At 38.9% G+C, this 20,969-nt stretch overlaps 1 protein-coding gene across 1 annotated transcript in view; it reads right to left on the bottom strand.

Moving 5' to 3' along the window:
- The window catches only part of UBR5 (ubiquitin protein ligase E3 component n-recognin 5), a 140,877-nt gene that overhangs the window by 90,481 nt on the left and 29,427 nt on the right, over positions 1 to 20,969 (bottom strand). Inside the window, exons 5-9 of the mRNA XM_073330413.1 lie at positions 20,778 to 20,897; positions 14,104 to 14,293; positions 10,311 to 10,470; positions 2,618 to 2,767; positions 371 to 582 (exon numbers count right to left, since the gene is read on the bottom strand). Of these exons, the coding sequence (XP_073186514.1) occupies positions 371 to 582; positions 2,618 to 2,767; positions 10,311 to 10,470; positions 14,104 to 14,293; positions 20,778 to 20,897 (832 nt within the window). The remainder of the gene's footprint in view (positions 1 to 370; positions 583 to 2,617; positions 2,768 to 10,310; positions 10,471 to 14,103; positions 14,294 to 20,777; positions 20,898 to 20,969) is intronic.

Genomic DNA, 20,969 nt, shown 5'->3' with positions numbered 1-20,969 from the left:
GGAGCTGGACATGAATATGACCATTCACTCCAATGCATAAGTGCAACTCAACAGGAAACGGGAAATTGTTTAATGGAAGAGACAGCTTAAGTTCTTTGAGATTTCTCTGGTTGTTGCCCGCATGAGTGGCAGCCACAGAGATGAAATAGGTCAGAAAAGAAGTGGCAATTGAACCTCAGTTGTAAGGGCATGAATAGCAATAATATAAACAAAACTAAAGAAGCACATTAGGAATCACTTTACTTCAATATCACACTTACAAAAAAAATCAAGATTTTTCCAGGGAAATCAGAAGTACAGACATTGGAAAAATAAGATCAGTTACATGCAATGTACTAAGCATATAAAGGAGCCAAAAAATTCTCAGTACCTTATCTGGCCACCATTGCAAGTCTTCCCCTAACGAGACTGGGCTTTGAACAGGTGTATTCTTCTTATCCAGGTTTGGCTCCCCTTCCTTGCTTGTAGAGCCCCTTTCATTATCAAATGAGGCTCCATCAAGCCACCTTCGTTCACGCAAACGTAAAACGGACTCACGTTCACGCAACAGCTCAGAGTCTCTCTCTAAGGGAAGAAGGAGAACTGGTATGCAATTGGGTCACACCAGTGGGATAAAAGTAAGCCACTCTCTAGTAAAGACCCTTCAGGATGCAACTAACAGCAGTTAAATCTATTCACAAAAATTTAAAATACTGATATATAAAAAAATCCTGACATGCAACATTCAATATATTAACCCTTTCAAGCATATGTACTTATTACTACCATATATAACATATGAATGAAACTAAAAATAAAGTTATTTCTAGAAATAAGAAAATCAGGTAGTTTGTGCACTACTGAAAGCATAATGCTTCATTTTTTACTCAGAGTGGTAAAAAGCCAAAATGTATTTAACAAGGTAATTTAAGGTTTTATAGTACGATATGCCCTGAAGTTTTACCCTATGATGGTTTATCTAATAACAAGATCATCTAATTAATCTATGACATCTGTTAGATACATTTAAGCAAGCCAAAAAAGAGTATTTATTAGAGAGTCTCATAACAAGTTTCCCAAAAATAAGAACTTGAAAAGGTTAAAGACAAAGCAATCTTTTTAAAAGGCTCTTGTAAAAATTTGATAATCCAACCCCTTTTGTTTAAAGCAACGTTTTACAGGACTGGATTGAATACATTAAAGCATATCTGGTGGTGTGGTTTTTTTTGTTGTTGTTTTCTGTTTTGTTTTTTTAAGTATTCAAATGAAAACTTTTCAAGAGTCAGACAAGTTTTAAAAAGGATCCTTGTAGGAAAGTGTTCCTTACCAAAATGCTTCCCCTCCAATTGGCCTACAAACTGTCTAAAGCCAGTACTCTGCAGTTCGCTCATGCAGATAAATTTTTTAAATCAGGTAATCAAACTAACTTTCCAAGAGTCAACTATGCATGGAAAATAAGGATTATAAAATTCGTGGTAACGTCTTACATAGAATAACCTTAGGAAAGGGAAAAAAAAGGAGGGATTTAGAAGGAGTTATGTCAAATGTTGAATATTTGTACATGCACATAATGCATTTAACCCATTAAGTACCTCATTTATGTTCATAAGATTCAATTGGAATTACATGTATGAAATGGTCCCACTACTGTATCATCCTTTCAATAAATTCCTCAAAATCTTGGGTCTTTTGCTATACTAGACAAACAGGAACAAGTTTTTACATAAGTCAAACATGACACCTTGCCCTGTAGGTAAAGTTCACATAACATTGAACCTGCTCATTCGGAAACATACTGACCCTCGACTGATAATTTGTATCAAGCAATTATATGCTCAGCAGTTAATATACTAATGAAGAAAACAGAATTATGAAACAGGTTAGAGCTGTACTAAATGAGCAATCATGGCAGAGGTTGGATTAACAGTTTGTAAAATGCTCTGGGCACCTATTGAGTAGAATTATCTTCAAGAAGCTATGAAGAAAAAGCTACAGATTCTATGCCATAAATATTAAGATTTAATACACTTTTCTAAGCATTTGTAATGACTTCCTACTATTCAAGGTGTTCATTAACCTTAGACAGTTACAAGCCCATTTCCAAAAATGCTTCAAAAAGAGCACAGTCCACCTCTCATTTCCCTCCCCTGAATTTAAAATTGCCTTCACTCATTTATTATTAAGTTAACTAGTTAAGAAAATTAGAAGAGCACTGCATACTGAGCAACCTAAACCAAAGAAACTAGCTTTCAGAATGCTGCATGTCATATCAAATTTGAGTATTACTTTTAGATCAGAATTAACATTCTCAATTAGATATATGAAGATAATTAGTAGGCATTTGTGGTTTCAAAAATAATTAGTAGGTATTTGTGATTTTAAAAATTTCATGCAAAATTTCTTTAAAAAAAATGATTAACATCAGACAAACTTCAAAGTCGCTCTTGTGATTTTTGCAGAACTTACCTGTTCATATTCAAAAATTTTACTATTGATATTTTCAAAATTATTAGAGACTTAATGTTTATCAATTAATCAATTTGTGCACACAAATCAAAGACTAACTAGTGTGTACTATCACTAGCTTTTTGCACAGGAAACTACTTATTACAAAGAAAAAAAAAAGATGCAAAATTACCTCGGGATGAGCCTAGCCTGGAAAGTGATGAACGCCGAAAGGATGGATAACCAAAGTAACTAATATCTTCTGAAAACATAGCATCAGCATCAATAATGACACTTGGGTGAGCAGAATGTATGTCAGCATCCAGAAGAGACATAAGATCCTCTATAAGAGGAGACAAGGGTCTTAAGTGAATAATCAGCTACTTAAAACATCAACTAGAGAGACCATCACCAAATAAACATCAAAACAAAAAATGTCCTACTTATAAGTTGAATTTCTGCTCTTCAGATTCACCAGTGCAAACCGATGCGCCTCCTATGCACCCACGTTTACAATCAAGCACAGTGGTCCAATGTATGCAGCCAATTTTCCCTACAGGAACTGCTCTGTCACTTGTCTAACCAAGTTTTCTGGACAAATCTTACCCCAAAACAAAAAAAATTTCCACACCCCAGAAATTCAAACCTTAGTCACACACTTGGGAAGAGCAAAGCATCAATTAAAATAAACAGCCAAACTCCATAAATTAGTTACCTAGAATTAGAAACTAGTGTACACTAGTGACTAGTGTAGCTATTAGGTAAAGCTGTCCCTCCAAAGATCCTACAGCCTTTCCCCTCTGGTGCCAAGCAAAAAGACTACACACATTTCCGAGTGGCTGCCCAGCAAATTTGCTTCAGAGATTAAGAAATTTCTTCACTCCCAGAAACAGTCGCTGTGCTTTCATAGAATAAGCTTTGAGGTCAAACTTCACTATCTATATTAAAATGAATAAAAGGATGTCTACAAAAAAATAGTCACTATTTCAAATCTATACCATAAAAATTAAGAGCTAATTTGAAATACTATGAGTCTAATCCCAATTACTACTCAAAAAAATCTTAGGACTCTAAATACACAGACATTCACAGTGTTTCCTCTACAAGTGCCTATTATCAAATGAGTCTAATATATAATAAAAAAATACATAGAGCTAACATGTCAAACTTAATCATCATAGAATACAATACACCCAGCTTCTTCAGCCATGACCTCTCCTATTATGGAATTTGTAAAGCCTCTAAATTATCATACACCCAAAAAAATGCAGCAACAGTCTAGATTTAGTGGAATTAATTTGAGTTAAATAATAAAAGCTCTGAACCCTGGCAGGCAGATAGTTATTTCTACTTGGACTTTTGGAATTAAGAAGGGTTTCATTTCTTGACCGTGAAAAGGTCAGTCAGTGAACTTCCATCCCTCAAGACCAGAAGGGCCACATTAACATTTTCTGAAGCCAGACAAATAGTCCAGCATCCAACAACAGCTACTTGCTTTCTCAGCAGTCGTAAGACATTTCATATAAACAGACATTCACTGAAGACAATCATAAGAACATAAAAACGTCCGTACTGGGGGAATAAACAGAACAGGGCAATTATCGAGTGATCCATCCCATCATCCAGTCCCAGCTTCTAGCAGTCAAAAGGGTTAGGAACACCTGAAGAATGGAGTTGCGTCCCTGATCACCTTGGCTAATAGACATTGATGGACCTATCCTCCAGGAATTTATCTAAATTATTTTTTGAACCCACTTATATTTTTGGTCTTCATAGCATTCTCTGGCAGAATTCCACAGGTAGACTGTGCACTGTGTGAAGAAGTACTTCCTTCTGTTTGTTTTAAACCAGCTGTCTATTAATTTCACTGGGTGACCCCTGGTTCTTGTGTTATGTGAAAGGGTAAATAACACTTCCCTATTCACTTTCTCCACACCATTCATGATTTTATAAACCTCTATCATATTCCCTTCCCCTCCCCCCATTTAATAGTCTCTTTTCTAAAATGACCATTCCCAGTTTTTTTTTAATCTCACCTCATATGGGAGTTATTCCATACCTCTAATCTGTAACTTTTCTTTTCTTTTTTTTTTTTTTAAAAAAAAAAAGATGAGGAAACCAGACCTGCCTATATTGTCAGACCATCCGAGTACAAACAATGGTGTAGGAAAAAGCAATGACCTTGCTGTCCAAATGTCTACCAGATCCTTCCATACACACACCAGAGCAGCCTAACCTCATTGTACCTTGTGGCAGCTCTCTACAAAGGAACAAGGTGGTCTAAATCCACCACCAGTCTGTCCCTGTCCATCCAAATGGCTGCAGTGCACATCATCCCAGCCCTTTTCAATAGAATTAAGCTATAGGGAGCATCTCTTGGAGAAAGCTCTCAAGCATTCATCCAAGTTGAATAACCTGCTTCCTCACCTCAGCTCTTCTATCAGAGATGGAAATTTCCTATACAGGACAGCTAGAATTTAACAGGCATCCCTCCAGCCATCTTGTTCATCCGCAGGTGGGAAATCTTTTTCAGTAGGTAAGTTACAAGTCAGCACAACTCCTCCAAAAATTTGAACAAATATTTAACAACTCAAACATACATACATACATTTTTGGCTCCTGAGTCATTAAGAAAAAACAGGAGGAGGGCACAATAGCAAACATTTATCTTTCTTCTTGTAAGACCAGTTCCACTTCAAAAGATAAAATTTCATAAGATGACATTTTAAAAACTAAAGGAGTCCCTTCTTTCTTCCATTCTCTACACCATCAAATATATGTATTACATAAAATTTTGGATGGAGGAGCCAAATCCTCAGTATCCTTCTAAGAGCCTTCAGGTATTTTCTTTGAATTCTGTGGAGATACAAATAGATTCAGCAAAACTAAAACTTTGCCTAAGAAGTTTGGGTGAGAGAACACAATATTCCATTACTTATTCACGGAATTCTGCCACATGATTTTATGTTCCATTGTTCAAGAATCCTATCCAATTTGGTCACTCATGTTTCCAGCAATGTTAACTCATGATCATATATTTCTCATTGTTGAGCAAGATATTATGATCCTGATAGCTCTGTCCAGCTAAGAAGGGATTTATACCTACTTCATCTGAATGAGCTACCAGTGAAAACTGTGGTAAAGAGAAAACTAAGTTTGACCAAGCCCAAATAGTTCAAAAAGTGCACCAACAGCAATCTATAACTTTAGAAAACAACTCACAATACCGACAAATGTGTGCGGTGATGTCTGGATATTGTCCATCTTGGAGATCATTTTAAGAAAAAAATGGTTATTCTTCAACTCAGAAAATTTTTAGGGACCCCACTTTTCATCTTTTTCTTATGTTCAGCTCAGGGAGCTAACTCATACTCACTATGATGTCATACAAATACACCAGACAGTGCTGCACCTCTAAATCTTCCATATTTCTTCCTTCTGAACAATCAGAACGTTAAGGAACACATTATTTTATGTTCCACTATCCAAAGCAATAAGTAATGTCACTGCAATTATGTTTCACAAGTTTCCCTAGAATCAGTTGACATCCAACACATCTCAGGAGCTTCTAACAAAGTGGCTGATGCACTCTCCCATGAAAGTTTCCCAGAATCAACTGGTTAAAATTGTCCTTGAGATGTGGAAAATATTGTTAGTCTTTATGTACTTGGTAGTATATTTAGAGGTGCATGTGTCTTATTAACTCTTTTTCCTAGAGCTCCAGGAAGAAATCCCAGCCAGCATTTCACCCTAGCTGTGATTTGGGGGGTGTGTCATAAATATAAAGGGAAGGGTAATCACCTTTAAAATCCCTCCTAGCCAGAGGAAAAATCCTTTCACCTGTAAAGGGTTAAGAAGCTAAAGGTAACTTTGCTGGCACCTGACCAAAATGACCAATGAGGAGACAAGATACTTTCAAAAGCTGGGAGGAGGGAGAAAAACAAAGGGTCTGTGTCCGTCCGGGTGATGCTTTTGCCGGGGACAGAACAGGAATGGAGTCTTAGAACTTAGTAAGTAATCTAGCTATTATGTGTTAGATTAGGATTTCTTCAAATGGCTGAGAAAATAGCTGTGTTGAATAGAATGAATATTCCTGTCTGTGTGTCTTTTTTGTAACTTAACGTTTGGCTAGAGGGATTCTCTATGTTTTGAATCTAATTACCCGGTAAGGTATTTACCATCCTGATTTTACAGGGGTGATTCTTTTTACTGTTTCTTCTATTAAAATGTTTCTTTTCAAGAACTGAATTTTTTTTCATTGTTCTAAGATCCAAGGGTTTGTGTCTGTGGTCACCTATGCAAATTGGTGAGGATTTTTACCAAACCTTCCCCAGGAAGTGGGGTGCAAGGGTTGGGAGGATTTTGGGGGGAAAGACGTTTCCAAACAACGCTTTCCAAATAAAAATAAACCCAGATAAAGTTTGGTGGTGGCAGTGGAAGTCCAAAGGCAAAGGGTAAAATAGTTTGTACCCTGAGGAAGTTTTAACCTAAGCTGGTAAAAGTAAGCTAGGAGGTTTTCATGCAGGGCCCCACATCTGTACCCTAGAGTTCAGAGTGGGGAAGGAACCTTGACAAATGTATTCTTCACGCTGAAAATGAGAACCAGGTATATGTGTTTCACATAAATTGCTATGGAGGAACAAAATAAAAACCTAATTAACTAGGCTCCCAGGATCATTTTTACGTTCTGGAGAATCACCGCATTTTATTAGAACACAAAGCCCCAGGCAAGATTACAAGCTGGCTCACTTGCCGTGAGTTGCCAGCTAAGAGCTGAACCAAGACACCTGATCATGCCTCTGCCAAATGGTACTCTTCTTTCCATAGTCTCATTTACATTGCTTTGTTTTATTTATTAGTAATGTATTCAATGGAGTCTCCTTATTTTGCCACCAAACAAGACTAGATTTTTTTAAACTAGGTCATGAAAGCAAGCATGCATACATAAGAAAAGCAAAAGCATTAATTAAAGGTGACCTGAAAAGGAAAAACAAACTGGGCTTATACCCCTTTTTTGCTTTTTTTGATGATGTTTAAAAAAAATGCCTGAATGTACTGCCAAGTATTTTCTGCTCCCCCATTTTTAACATTAAAAATTCAAGTCAACTCTTATATTTCCTAAAAAACTATGGCGATTAAGGTACTAATGAAATTATGGCAAATAATATACAAGAAGCTGCAAATTGCATAATTGAGGGGGAAGGGATTTTCTACTCAGATTTTAAAATTATTTTGTTTTTTAAACAAACACTTTTTTAAAAAAAGGCACTTCCATGCTTCGCAGATGTGGAGCAATAACCGGCTATAGTGGATCACAGAGCACCAGGTGCCCATCAGGGAGAAAGGAACAATATGTGGAGATTTCAATACCATATCCTTATAATTAAGGGGACAGAGTTTATTTAAAATACTTCTGAAGAACTCAATAAGCCCTCCAGCCTTGACATTCCTGCTTTTCCAAGGTTTAAAATTAAGCAGAAAACCACAACTTTCAAGCATTCATTCTACATCATCAAAAACTAAAAGGCAAACTTTTAAAGAACAACTATTCAGGATCACCTTTAAAAAAAAAAAGTTACTTGGAGTTATCACTTGAGAGACTGGATCGTAAATGTTGGTTTTATTGTAATTTTTTTCCTCTTCAAATCTATAGCACTGTAACTTCCAAAGAATATCCAGAGGCAAAAGGAGAGGAACAATTTCAGAAAATAAAGAAGGTTCAGAAGACTTAGGGCAAGGTTATGCTTGGTGTGAATGAGAAATCAGATAATCAAAAATTCAATTTGTATCTGTTATGGAGTCTTCTGAAGGAGAGTGTCACTATTTTTTCCACAAGAGATGCGGGAAGGTATTCTGGTCCACCATTTTTCCTGGAGCCTATACTTTATCCTAATCCTAAAAATTAACTTGACTCTGAAGAGCTAGAAGAACTGCTAAATTTGTAAGCAAAATTCAATATACAAAAGAATAGAGTCACAGGCATATAGTCATCATATTTTTAAAGTTGGCCTCCTGGCATGTCCAGATCTTAACTAAGAATTGTCACCCTTCAGGGAGTGTTTAACTGTAGTCATCTACTTTAGTTTTTAAAAAGCTAATGTAGTTTATGAAAGACAAGGGAAAGCATATTCTGAGGACTGGGAATTCTGGATTAACTTTGCCCAGACTGGAGCTGAAGGGTGTCAAAGGGACCATTTCTGTTGTCATTTCCAATCCCTTTCCCCACAAAAAATTTGAAAATAAATCCATTTTCTCAGGGGTGGTAGAGGGTAAGATGAGGAGAAAGATTACAATTTTAATGTCAGGAAGTTTCAGTCTTATCTGGAAAGGTTTGGTCTTTCCAAAGGGAGGATCATAAAAAAAGTTAGCTAAGGAAGGAACAGTTTTCTAGGCATTTACTGAAAGCTTACACATTGTGCTCATGACTAATTATCTTACATTGATTCAAGACAGTCTAGAGTCATCAGCTGAAGTCACAGTACTCGCAAACAGAAACATGTTGCAAGTCATAGATTGTCAGATGGTCCCTGCAAGCTTGCCGTTATAATCTGAAGTAGTACTAAATCAAGAGAATCATGAACTCAGCACAGGATTGCGTTGGAAAGAAACTCTGGTCTAAAGAGTGACCAAGGGTGCTTACCTCCAAAGCTGAAGGCAATTTCAGGATTGATGCATCCTTGTTTTCTCAGGAGTAAGAATATTTACTTTGAATAAATTTGGGAAGAGAGTAAAATGAACTTATTTCCTCAACTACATCTCTGGCAGATAGATTGTGCAACTAATTACTAATGAGAGAGATGGAACAAAAGTGCCTTAATTTGCTTTCTCTGTGTCTACAGATTCAACCAAAGGACTCTTGATTCTAAAACAAAATAAAGAAGTTTGTCAGATGCAAATGCAGGAAAACACACTTTGTCCAATCACATGGTAGATAAGATAGAGATGAAGGAAGCCCATGGGCTTCTTGGTGAACCAGATGAGCAGAAAAACCCATTAGAAAAATATAGTAAAACGTCATTCTATCATACAAAAAGAAAAGCTACTATGCACGCAGAGTTTAGACATTTGATTTTCATACTATGCACCTAGCCAGAAAAAACAAACATTAGAGCTGGCTACTACATACTTCCAAGCATGTTTACTCAGTAAGAAAAGTCCAATTACGGAAATATTAGTCAATGCAAGAAAAGGCTGAAGGACTTTTAAAAGCAATTACACAGAAAAGACACTCTTTCGAAAAAGGCTCAACCAGCATGACAGCAACGCTCCAGCACTGCTATAAGATTCAGCTATGAGAATATTTTGAGGCTAAAGAACAGAAGTCCTCAATAAAACTGTCAAAGACTATTAAGCTAAACCTTATTCAACTCTTACACAAAATAATATCTTAATAGAAAGCTGAACACATTTTTCTCTAAACAATGCATCTCAAAAGTTCACATTACCATATAAAGACTAAAATTAAAAAATCTGAAGAATTAATTTCTTCATTAGAATTAGCATCTATGGCAAACTGCATGGCAGTCATCTCACTGAACAGTAGCATAGTTTGTAATGCTGATGATATGAAGCCCAGCATCCAAAACTCACTTGTGTTACCCACAAATTAGCAAAGACAATAGTTAGTTTTTTTTAAAACAACAAAGCTATTCCCTTCTCCGGGCTTCCCAGTGCAACCTGTTATCCATGTCTTAGACTGAAATCTCCTGGATTGCAAGGACTATCTTCATTGTGTACCTTGCACAGCACAGAGCATCTTGTTGATGTTCAAATACAGAGAACTGAGAACTTGTTTGCATTTTCAGATAACCCTTTTAAGACAGGAGAGCTCAACAGTACTGGAAAATTGGAAAATGGAAAAAAGGTAAGTATCATGATATACAAACCTCCAGGTAGATATGATTCACTTGCTGTGTCATCTCCATCATCTCCATCTTCATCATCACGGCTCAGCAAATTATTTACAGCAAGATTTACATCAAGATTTGTCCGCTGGAGTTCTCGTATAATGACACTTCTGGACTTTCCTTGTAAAACAACTTGTGCCTATAAAATGCAGAACACTTATTTGTCATTTCCAATTCACCAACCACCACTCTGAGTGTTTTCTCTCTACAAGAGCAAAATTTCCTGAAGTAACGAAAAGTTGGAGCGTGACTGCTGATTTCTCAAAAAGGCAAGCATAGTGTATGAAGGCCAAGGGTCAACATTTTGGTTCACCAGTACATGGAAATCAAGTCTCCAAATGAAAAGCAAGATTTTGGGTTTTGTAAGTCCCCAAAAGCCACATGTGATAGTTTGCATACGGTAATGAAGAACGCCAAGGTGAAGAAGCTAATGAACAAAAGTAATACAGCTGAAAGATAAACTAGTTTTATGGGAGCGAAGACTGCATTTTCATTCCTTTTCCCCCACATTTCCTTTAAAAAAACCCAACTGCCTTTTCACCTCTCAATATCACCTTCTGAAGTGATACTGTGAGAGGTGAAAAGTTATATACAGCTGTTATGCATTATTGCTGCTTGATTTCATTCTATATTCCCAGATAAAAAAAAAGATTAAGATGGAGTTAAGGTTGAAAGTACACAGTAATTTAAATTTTAGAGTATTATCTATTTTACTCTAAAAATTACCATGTGTACTTTCAACCTTAACTCCGTCTTAATGTGTTTTTTATCTGGGAATATAGAAAAAAAATGGGAATGTAGTAATTATCACACATCCAAGAGTGCTAAACCCGGGACATTCATAATTAAACTTAAAAAAAAAATACAAATGGGTTAAGGTATGGAAGTGTGCAGTTGGGGCACAGGAACAACCTTAACACTGCCCTATCACACCATGTAATAACAGAATTATGATTAAAACATTTTAAAACTTGTGCTCCTAGATTGGATTCAACCAATTTTTAAAGAAAGATCCCCCTACCCCCCATTTCTTCCCTTCAGGATGCAAGGGGGACAGCATTAAGGTTGTCTGGGTGCCCTCACTATGCATTCACATATACCTTAACAGGATTAATTTCTTTTAAGTTTAAACTTTGGAAACTCAGGAAAACAATAGTAAAATGTTTGGTTTGGGGATAATTAATTTCTTATAATATAGCTTTACCTTAAATTATTGATCTGTATGTTCAATTATAATCCTGTTTTAAGATGTTTGTGTCTAGGAATATTTTGGTGGGTCTTTCTTTAATTGAAAATTTTCATATATTAAAAACTAAACAAGAAACCTAAGTGTGCCCATGTGATATTTCTGTGATTTGAAGATAAAAAGTAACAACCTTAAATCATTACTTTTTTTTAAATTAACTTATGGCCAAAAATCGCTACTATGCTCTGGCTGCTTTATGCCACTCAGGTGCAGCACAAAGCAGCCAGAGCATACTGACTGGTTGAGAGAGTTTACTGGTGCTTTCTTGCATCAGAGTAGTGTAAAGCAGCTACCGTATACATCTAGTTCCTCCTCCCTTCTGTACCCACTGCATTCCCCTAAGCGCATATGTACACTTCTCTCCTTTCCCCTGTATACTCCCACACCCTGCTATCTTCTCTGTTGAATAGATCTGGTACAACAGCTTTTGGAAGGGAATATTTAGGATTAATGGGTTTTGGGTGAATATTTTTCATAACCCAAAAGTTCTTCTGTAAGAAGAGGATGGTACATAAAGTCTTCTCTTTCAGAGACCCTCAAGAAAAAAAACCCATTGGTTCAAAAGTCAAAATGCTCTTGGGTAAGAGTATGCTGTCAGGAGGCTTAGAGAACCACCAGAACCACTGAGAACAAAGGGAGATGGTGATCATTATGGCAAGGCCAGGTTCTTCATAGAATTCTCTGTAGCAGATTATTCTTCAGCAGAGTCTGAAGAAACTCAGCTATGAAGAACAGAAAAAAAAAAATATCAACCATAAAAAAGTTTTTCAAATGCAGCCTATATACCCAGATTTCAGTGACTTTTAGCTATTTAGGAAGTCTGAGGAGTCTATTATTCTGTTGTTAAAATCATTATGGAGAACAAAAGTGTTGGCCACTGGGTGCTAGATTTCTTAAAGGACACATTTTAAATTTCATTTTTAAACTACTGAACTACTTAATGGATTTACTCGTAAATTCTCAAAAAATTCATTTTATACTCAAAGAGTAAGGAAAGAACATACTGTACTTTTCTGTATACAAAGATGTTTAATCCCTGCTGTAAATGAAAATCTCAGCTCACCCTTAACTATGGAGCTGAAACTGGTTCCATAACGTTGTTAATCCCTTCCTTTCTGCCAACACTGGCTCTCTCCCGCCTCTGTCTCATTCAAACACATGGGCTGCCATGCCCTCCTGTACAGACTTTTAAAGACTGAATTCTCAACCTGCTGCTTGCTTTTTTTTTTTTTTTTTTTTTTTTTAAATAAAGTCTACCCTCCTTTGCTTATGCATCTTTTCCTTTTTCTTTGTTGAATCAGGTCTTGTAAAACTCCCTCAATCACTAATGACAAAAGCGTTTAAGCTTTTATACAAAAAAAAAATTCTAATGCAAAGAAAGTTTTCCAAATGTGAAATGAACATAAGTGGATGAAGTGCTGTCTTCTTAAGGCTGCATGTAGCAGTGAAACTTACAAGAATCAGGTCAATTTCAATCGGTTGCCTACTGCTTTGATCCTTGAGGAAAGCAAAGAGCATGCTTAGGACAGCCTCTGATGACTATGGGAGGACTATCGAGTACTTACCCAACTGCTCTTACAATTCTAGGGGGTAAGAATGCCTCAAACTGACTTTCTTCCATCTGTATTGGACACTAAGAGTGTTACAGTTTCTAATGTGGACATGAGAACAGTTATCCAGGGCTTTGCGATCCGTGGGGATTGTGACCAAAATGTTTCTATTGGACAAACAAAACAATCCCAACCAACTCCATCTCCTTTACCCTCCTTAACAGAGACTCATTTGCCTGTACTCATTTGCCAGCAGGAGAGTGAATTTGTGTGGGGGGGTGGAGGGTGAGAAAACCTGGATTTGTGCTGGAAATGGCCCACCTGGTGATCACTTTAGATAAGCTATTATCAGCAGGACAGTGGGGTGGGAGGAGGTATTGTTTCATGATTTCTGTGTGTATATAAAGTCTGCTGCAGTTTCCACGGTAAACATCTGATGAAGTGAGCTGTAGCTCACGAAAGCTCATGCTCAAATAAATTGGTTAGTCTCTAAGGTGCCACAAGTACTCCTTTTCTTTTTGCGAATACAGACTAACACGGCTGTTCCTCTGAAACCTGTCAATAACCTTGACATCCATTCTTGAACACGAACTCTCCTCCTGCAACATCCCCCATCAGCAGATTACCAACTCTATAACAATGTGTATGTATGCCGTGCCTCATCTCCACCTCTAAGTTCTAGTCCTTGGCAACAACTCCCTCATGTGCAAACTCTCAGATCCAAAGTCATCACCTCCCCATATCTACCATTCTCATCACACATTCCATTATGAGGAAACTGGCACTAGTGTGTCCTTGAAATATCAACTTGATAAATCTAAAAATAAAAAAATTCAGCTAGACAAGGTCAGGTTTTTCAGATAGAGGAAATTAAAAGGCAAAGAACACAATACCAAATAGAACCCCACCAACTATCGATCTTTAAGCAGTTTCCAAATGTTTATCCACTCAGGCAAAGTTCTGCCAGTTCACCTACCTGTGAAATGAGTTCCTCTGGAATTACTGATGCTGGAATCACTGGCTGTGGCTGACTACCCAACAGTCCAGATCCTCTATCACGTCCAGTGCGAATAACTCTGGTTTGCCTTCGGGAATCCCGAGCTCCAGCTGATGATCTACCAGACGATCCTCCTCCACTTCCACCAACCCCTGAACTCCAGCGGCTTCTAAGGGATTTACATTTTTATTATTTTAAACAGATCTGTACATTTTCTGAGCTATTTTAAAAGGGTAAAATGTATTGGATTTTATTCATTGGAATCTTCACATCAGACACCTTGTGGGATACATTTCATTTCTATCAGGCTGAGAAAAGTACAACTGAGGCTGAGCCATGTCACCTCCATGTAAAAGAGAGAAGAGCCTGTCAGCTTGAATTCTCAGTTGATTTCTCCAGAGCAGTGATCTCTAACACTAATAAAGCATAAACAATGTAAACAGCAGTAAAACTGGCCAACTCAGAAGAACTGAAAGTGTAAGCTTGGGCTGTATAGAAGAAATTGTAAGAACAAGAATTTGGGGGTAATAAATTTTATTGTTCATGACTCTACACCAGTCATGAATCTTGGAGTTTCTAAAAGCAACAGTAACATCAACAGGAAAGTATTACATCCAACTGTAATACTGAGAAGTGCACATCAGAGGAGGTTGCCACATTCAGCCAACAGAGCTTCAGAGACTGTCAAGACACTCAGCTGGCTGTCTTACAAATATCTAACAGCTCTTCTGACCTGTTCATCTAGAAGAAGCCACTACACAAAAGAAATGTGCCTTGAAGCATTCAGTCATTTCCCTGATGCTAAGGCCTTGTCTAAACTACGGAGGTAAGTTGACCTAATTTACTCAACTCCAGCTACGTCAATAACATAGCTGGAGTCAACATACTTTGGCGTCTACACTGTGCTGGGTCGACGGGAGACACCCTCCCATCGACTTAGCTTATGCTTCTTGTTCTGGTGGAGTACCAAGGCAATGGGAGAGCAATCTGCGGTCGATTTAGTGGATCTTCACTAGATCCGCTAAATCGATCCCCGGTGCATCCATCACCACACCATCAATCCCCAGTAGACATGCCCTTAGACAAGCTTCTCCAACTACTTCTGTAGTCTATCTGCAGGGGACAGATGCTACCTGGTCTGAACCTATTCCATTTGGAATAGTTACTAACGCTTGGTATTTACTCCTGTATATTTCTCCCGGGGGAATTCTGTGCCACTGCGCAATGCAGAATTTGCACAGAATTAATATTCTACCCAGAATTTCCTTTCTCCTCCACAGAATTGGCATTGCAGAGCTGCTGGCTGCCACTAGGGGCCACTGGAGCTGGCAGAGCTCACCTCCCCAGCTTGCAAATAGAAGCCACTGCTTGTGGGAGGGGGAAGGAGCTGGAGGGTTCCCAGCAGCTGCAGTTCCCAGCACATCCTCAAGGAAGGAAGCAGTGTGAAGAAAATTCCACACAAGCCTGGGACCCAGAATCAGACTGTTTTACCTCCTGGATCCCTGGGCTCTGGAAGGATAGGGGATGTGAGTGTCTGGACTTGGGGGTAGGGTGCGCAGCTAGGCTGGAGGGAGGAGGCGGGAGAAGGAAGTGCAAGTGTCTGGGCTCAGGCAGCACTCAGCAACTGGGCTTGGGGAGGCAGAGAAACAGGAGCTGGGTTGTCGTCGGGTTTTCTTTAACTCTCTACTCCTGGGGGAGGTTTTTGTGTGTCTATTATTACAGACAGACATAGTTGTTCACAGGTACTTTGTAATAAATTACCAAAATAATTGAAACTGGCATGATTAGATAGTGTTATTTTGACAAATAAACTATGTAGAATTTTAAAATATTGTTTATAGAATTTTTATTTTTTTGGAGCATGATTTCCCCAGGAGGAGTATATGTCACTTCACAAGGGTGAGTAAACAAACATTCTTATTTTACTAGAGCCCTACCAAATTCACGATCCCTTTTGGTCAATTTTATGGTCACTGGATTTTAAAAATCATAAATTTCATGATTTCAGCTATTTTAATCTGAAATTTCAGGGTGTTGTGATTGTAGGGGTCCTGACCCAAAAAGGAGTTTTGGGAGGGTTACAAGGTTATGGGGGGGGGGGTTGTGGTATTGCTACCCTTACTTCTGCGCTGCTGCTGGTAGAAGCACTGCCTTCAGAGCTGGGGGGCTGGAGAGTGCGCTGGGATCCCAGCTCTGAAGGCAGAGCCACCGTCAGCAACAGTGAAGAAGTAAGGATGGCATGGTTTGGTATTGCCACACTTCCTTCCGCACTGCTGCCTGCGGGGCACTGCCTTCTGAGCTGGGTGCCTGACCAACAGCCACCTCACTCCACCCCCCCCCAGCTCTGAATGCAGTACAGAAGTAAAGGTGGTAATACCGCGATCCCCCTGCAACTCCCTTTTGGGTCAGGACCCCCAGTTTGAGAAACATTGAGCTCTCCTGTCAAATCTGTATAGTACAGGGTTAAAAAAAAAAAGTCACACAAAAGACCAGATTTCATAGTCCACGACACGTTTTTCATAGCCTTGGATTTGGTAGGGCCCTACATTTTATAGATAGGGTAATTGAGATTAACAGAAGTGACTTGTTCAATGTTAGTGCCAAAAAAAGGAACAAAACCAGATCTCCCAATTTCTAGATCCATCCTCAATCCACTCGATCACAGCTACCTTTTACTAGTTTAAAGCAGCCACAGAATTCCTTCAGATGGATCTATGCTGGAGTAAACCTAGGTAACTCGCAGCATGCTGAGAATCTGAAAGTCTCTCTAGTTTATCATTAGATAAGACCAGGTTTTGGAGGATAAATCAGCCATCCATTCCTTCAGAAAGACAGCTTTTCTGACCAATGTAGATGCTGTCATATTGCACACTGAGGCTTAAGGATATCAGATATAGCATCTCTGACAATTTAATCAACAGTATTAACAGAACTAGTTAGCAAGGATCAGCCTCATCTTTAACAGTTTCAAGAAGAGAAAATACAGAAGACCAAACATCTGATCGATAAAAAGAAATATATATGCTGTCTGAAGCAGCAACTGCTAAAAAGATTCCTAGGAAAGCAGTTCAGACACACACACACACAGGTGCTGGATTTAAAAAAAAGGACTGGATGTCTAACTACAATTTTATAGCCCCACAGCACGAGCCTGAATCAGTTGACAGAGTCAGCTGTGGGAGTTATATCGAGTGTAGACACATCTATATCTTGTTTTTCACCTCCATCTGTGCAGTCCTATACTCCAGGATACAAGGAATTAGTCGGAATTATAATAGGCATATATTGTCTACATGGTTCAAATAGTCAAGTTATTTCTATCAATGCACAGTTCAAAGAGCATAGTTCTCAAACGGTACACAGTGGACTGCTAATGGTCTAAAGATGATCTGTCACAATAAAGAAAAAGTACACAACTGAAACACATCATCCCAGAAAATAGGAAGCCTGTTAACAAGGCTCTGTTGGGTATTCCTTTGGCGTAAGCATCAACCATGAATTTCTTGATGGCAGCAAAATTGGAGAGAGAGCAAAAACACAAGTGAACAGAAGCAACCATACAATAACTTGGACAAATAAGAGCAGAGGCTTTGAAGCAGCAAGGAGAGATTTGATACTAATATGTATAAAGTTGAACATTCCAGGAGATAAAAATACAGAGAAGGTGCAATATTTGGGAGGAAAGGGGACTGGATGTTAGTATTGAATTAGACAAAGTTTATCTTCACCTAATTTCTAGAGGTCCTGTCTATATTGCACTTTCCCCTAGCTAGGAAACCATTTTTAAACAATTGCACAAAACAGTGTTTCTGCAAACAGTTATTCTGGCTAATGTGGGCTGACTATAACTTTGTTAACTCCAGTTTAAGCAGACATGGGACGTGGATCATGAGAGGATTTCTAGTTTAAGTATTCCATAATTTGAAAAAGTTGGAGAACCAATGTAGTACGGTAGATAATCCCTTTCATTACAGCAGTTAACATTTACTTTTGTTGTGCTGATTTGGCATCCTACAATTAGCCACTTTTGAATTGTTCCAGGGAATGTCTGAAGCTCCTTAGGGTTGTTGTCCTGTTCATACAGCAGCATCAAGCATACTGACTGTGCTCAATTGAGAATAGAATATAAAAATCCAATTTAGTGCTCTCTAAATCCCAGCTAGAAGCTGCATGCTTTAAGCGACACAAGAACTGTTCCAATACCAAGTTTCTACACACTTACAGACCCAGACATTTTTTAGCTTGCCTTAAAAATAAGATTAGGACAAAAGGCTCAGACTCTTTAACTGTGTTCCCTGTAAGCTCCTCGCTTAGGCAGCCGCGCAGGAGAGATTTAAGTGCCGCCCAGCTGATTAGCTGAGTGCGCACAGCCGGCAGCATGTGTTCAGGTGCTGCCCCCACTCAGGGATGAAAGTAACTTAAAGGATTTACCAATACTCCAGAGTCTTTAGGAGGGAGCGGGGCCTCAACCAGAAGAGGCGGGGCCTTTACATCCCTGGGCCCTTTAAATCAAGAGCCCCAGGCTCTGGCGGAGCTTTAAAGGGCCAGGGGCTCCGCTGCAGTAATGGCAGCCAGGAGCCCCTGGCCCTTTAAATCACCGCTGGAGCCCCACTGCTGCTACCCCAGGGCTCCAATGGCAATTTAAAGGGCCTGGGGCTCCAGCTGCCGTTACCGCCCCGGGCCCTTTAAATAGCCACCAGAGCCCCGCCACCGCTACCCCAGGGCTCCGGGGATGATTTAAAGGACCCGGGGCAGTAGCGGCTACCGGAGAGTAGCTCTACCAACCCAGAGCCCTGCTGCCGCTCCGGTGGCTGTTTAAAGGGCCCGGGTTGGTAGCTGCAGCAGGAGCCCTGGGCCCCCACCGCCACTTCCGCAGGGCTCTGGCAGCAGGGCTCTGGCGGCAATTTAAAGAGCCCGGGGCTCCAGCCGCTGCTGGGAGCCCCAGGTCCTTTAAATTGCCATCTGGGGAAGCTGATCTGCCCCGGTATGGCACATGGGCTCTTGCCGGTACGCCATACCGGGGCGTACCAGCTTACTTTCACCTCTGCCCCCACCCCTGCGTTGCTCCTCCTGCTGGCTGCATAGAGCAGGGGATGGGTGAGGGTGCTGATGTCAGAGTATCCCCCTTCCCCGCCCATGTACCCCAGCTCCAAAGAGCAGAGGAGGGGAGACAACTGGGCTCAGAACAGAGCAGGAGAGCTTCCAGTGAGTGTCTTAAAGAGACAGTGCACTGCTTTCCCCAGCAACCAGCACGCATGCACACACACACACACACACACACACAGTCTCTTTCACACTCACCTCCCAACACATACTTGTATATTATTGTTGTTACTTCTTGGTACTTCCTGCCATGCACATATATTCTCTGTAATTTTATTCTTTCGAAGTGTGTTTAGTGTTTTGACTAGTCTATGCATTTCATAATTTTTATTTCTCTTACACTTACATTTAATTGTTTGAGTAGTGAGTTCTAAAATGCTTAACCTTTCCTGGCTGGAGTAATTATCCCTATGGTAACTTTTTAAAAATATCCATTATATCTAGGTTTTTTGTTTCTACTGGAGGCGTACATACCTTGATGCACATATTTATTCCGCACATGGATGGAAAAAATTAGAGGGAACATTGCGCTCTACATAAATTTCATAGGGTTTCATTTCTTGCATTTTAAAATCATACAAAGCACTAGCTAAAGTTCGTTTATTCTTTGACATAAGTAAGGGACATATTCCACTTTGGTCAAAAGCCATTGCCTTTCCTCCATTTAACCATGCCGCAAAATTTCCCACATATTCAGGGACTATGATTACAGAATTTCATAATATCCAGTGAAATATTCACTAACAAAATGTGGCAGTGTTCAAAATGTCTTTAAAAAGTCACAGAATGCAAAATCTATTATGATTAAATAGTGGAGACTAAGGTACATAAATATATACACATTTGACTTCAATGGAACATCCATCAATCTGAAATCTAGTCAATTTAAAATAAGGAAAACTAATGTAGTATTCCTCTGAATTCTTTTCTCGATGTTTGTGGTTTTGCAATCACTTTCTTTTTTATTTTTATTATTATTATTTTTATTATTATTATTTTTATTAAAGCAGTTTGTTTCCCCTTACTGTGTGAAAGACCTACACATACACAGTAAACCAACTAAGGTACACAGAAGGGCAAAAATAAAACTATGAACAGAATGTTGCCAAATGCACAAAATAAACCACAATTTTTTCCCTCTGGAATCCCTTTCATTTAAAAATTTTAAGTATTACTTTAATACTAGTAGTCTAAAAGATTTCCAGCATAAGTGTGGTGTTTAAATAGACAGTGTCCCTTTAAAAATGAATCATGGCCCAAAATTCAAACATCAATACTTTTTAAAGGACAACACAACCAACAATATGAGTTTAGTTTTGGTTCTACGTATTCTGAATTGGTTTTGTCCTGAATACAGGATATCTTCAAATCTTAGGTTCTGAGTGATGAGTTGTGATTTAATAAACAGGGTTTTTTAGTTGTGCCCTAGCTAAACAATTGCTGCATTTAAAACTTCTTTCATACAAATTGTATACAATTTATATATGTGTATACACACATACCCAAATATGGTACAAAAAGATTGCAGCCTCAATCCTATCAAAACTTACCCAAGGGTGTTGCCTGCCAGTCTGCCCAGAGTTTCAGAACCAGACAGAAACCATGGGGAGTCACTAGTCCTGCCTGGCCTGGATGTCCTTCCTGCCCCTGAGCCACTGCTCAACTTTGAACTGAAAGTAAAAGATGGTAAATCAGTCACAAAACAATCCCAAATGGGTTAAGAACACCACCTGGAATCCCAG

This window comes from Lepidochelys kempii, chromosome 2 (assembly GCF_965140285.1).
Source record: "Lepidochelys kempii isolate rLepKem1 chromosome 2, rLepKem1.hap1, whole genome shotgun sequence".
In the NCBI taxonomy this organism is placed as follows: domain Eukaryota; kingdom Metazoa; phylum Chordata; order Testudines; family Cheloniidae; genus Lepidochelys; species Lepidochelys kempii.
The sequence above is the reverse complement of the archived record's forward strand: the minus strand, read 5'-3'. Positions and strand labels throughout refer to the sequence as shown.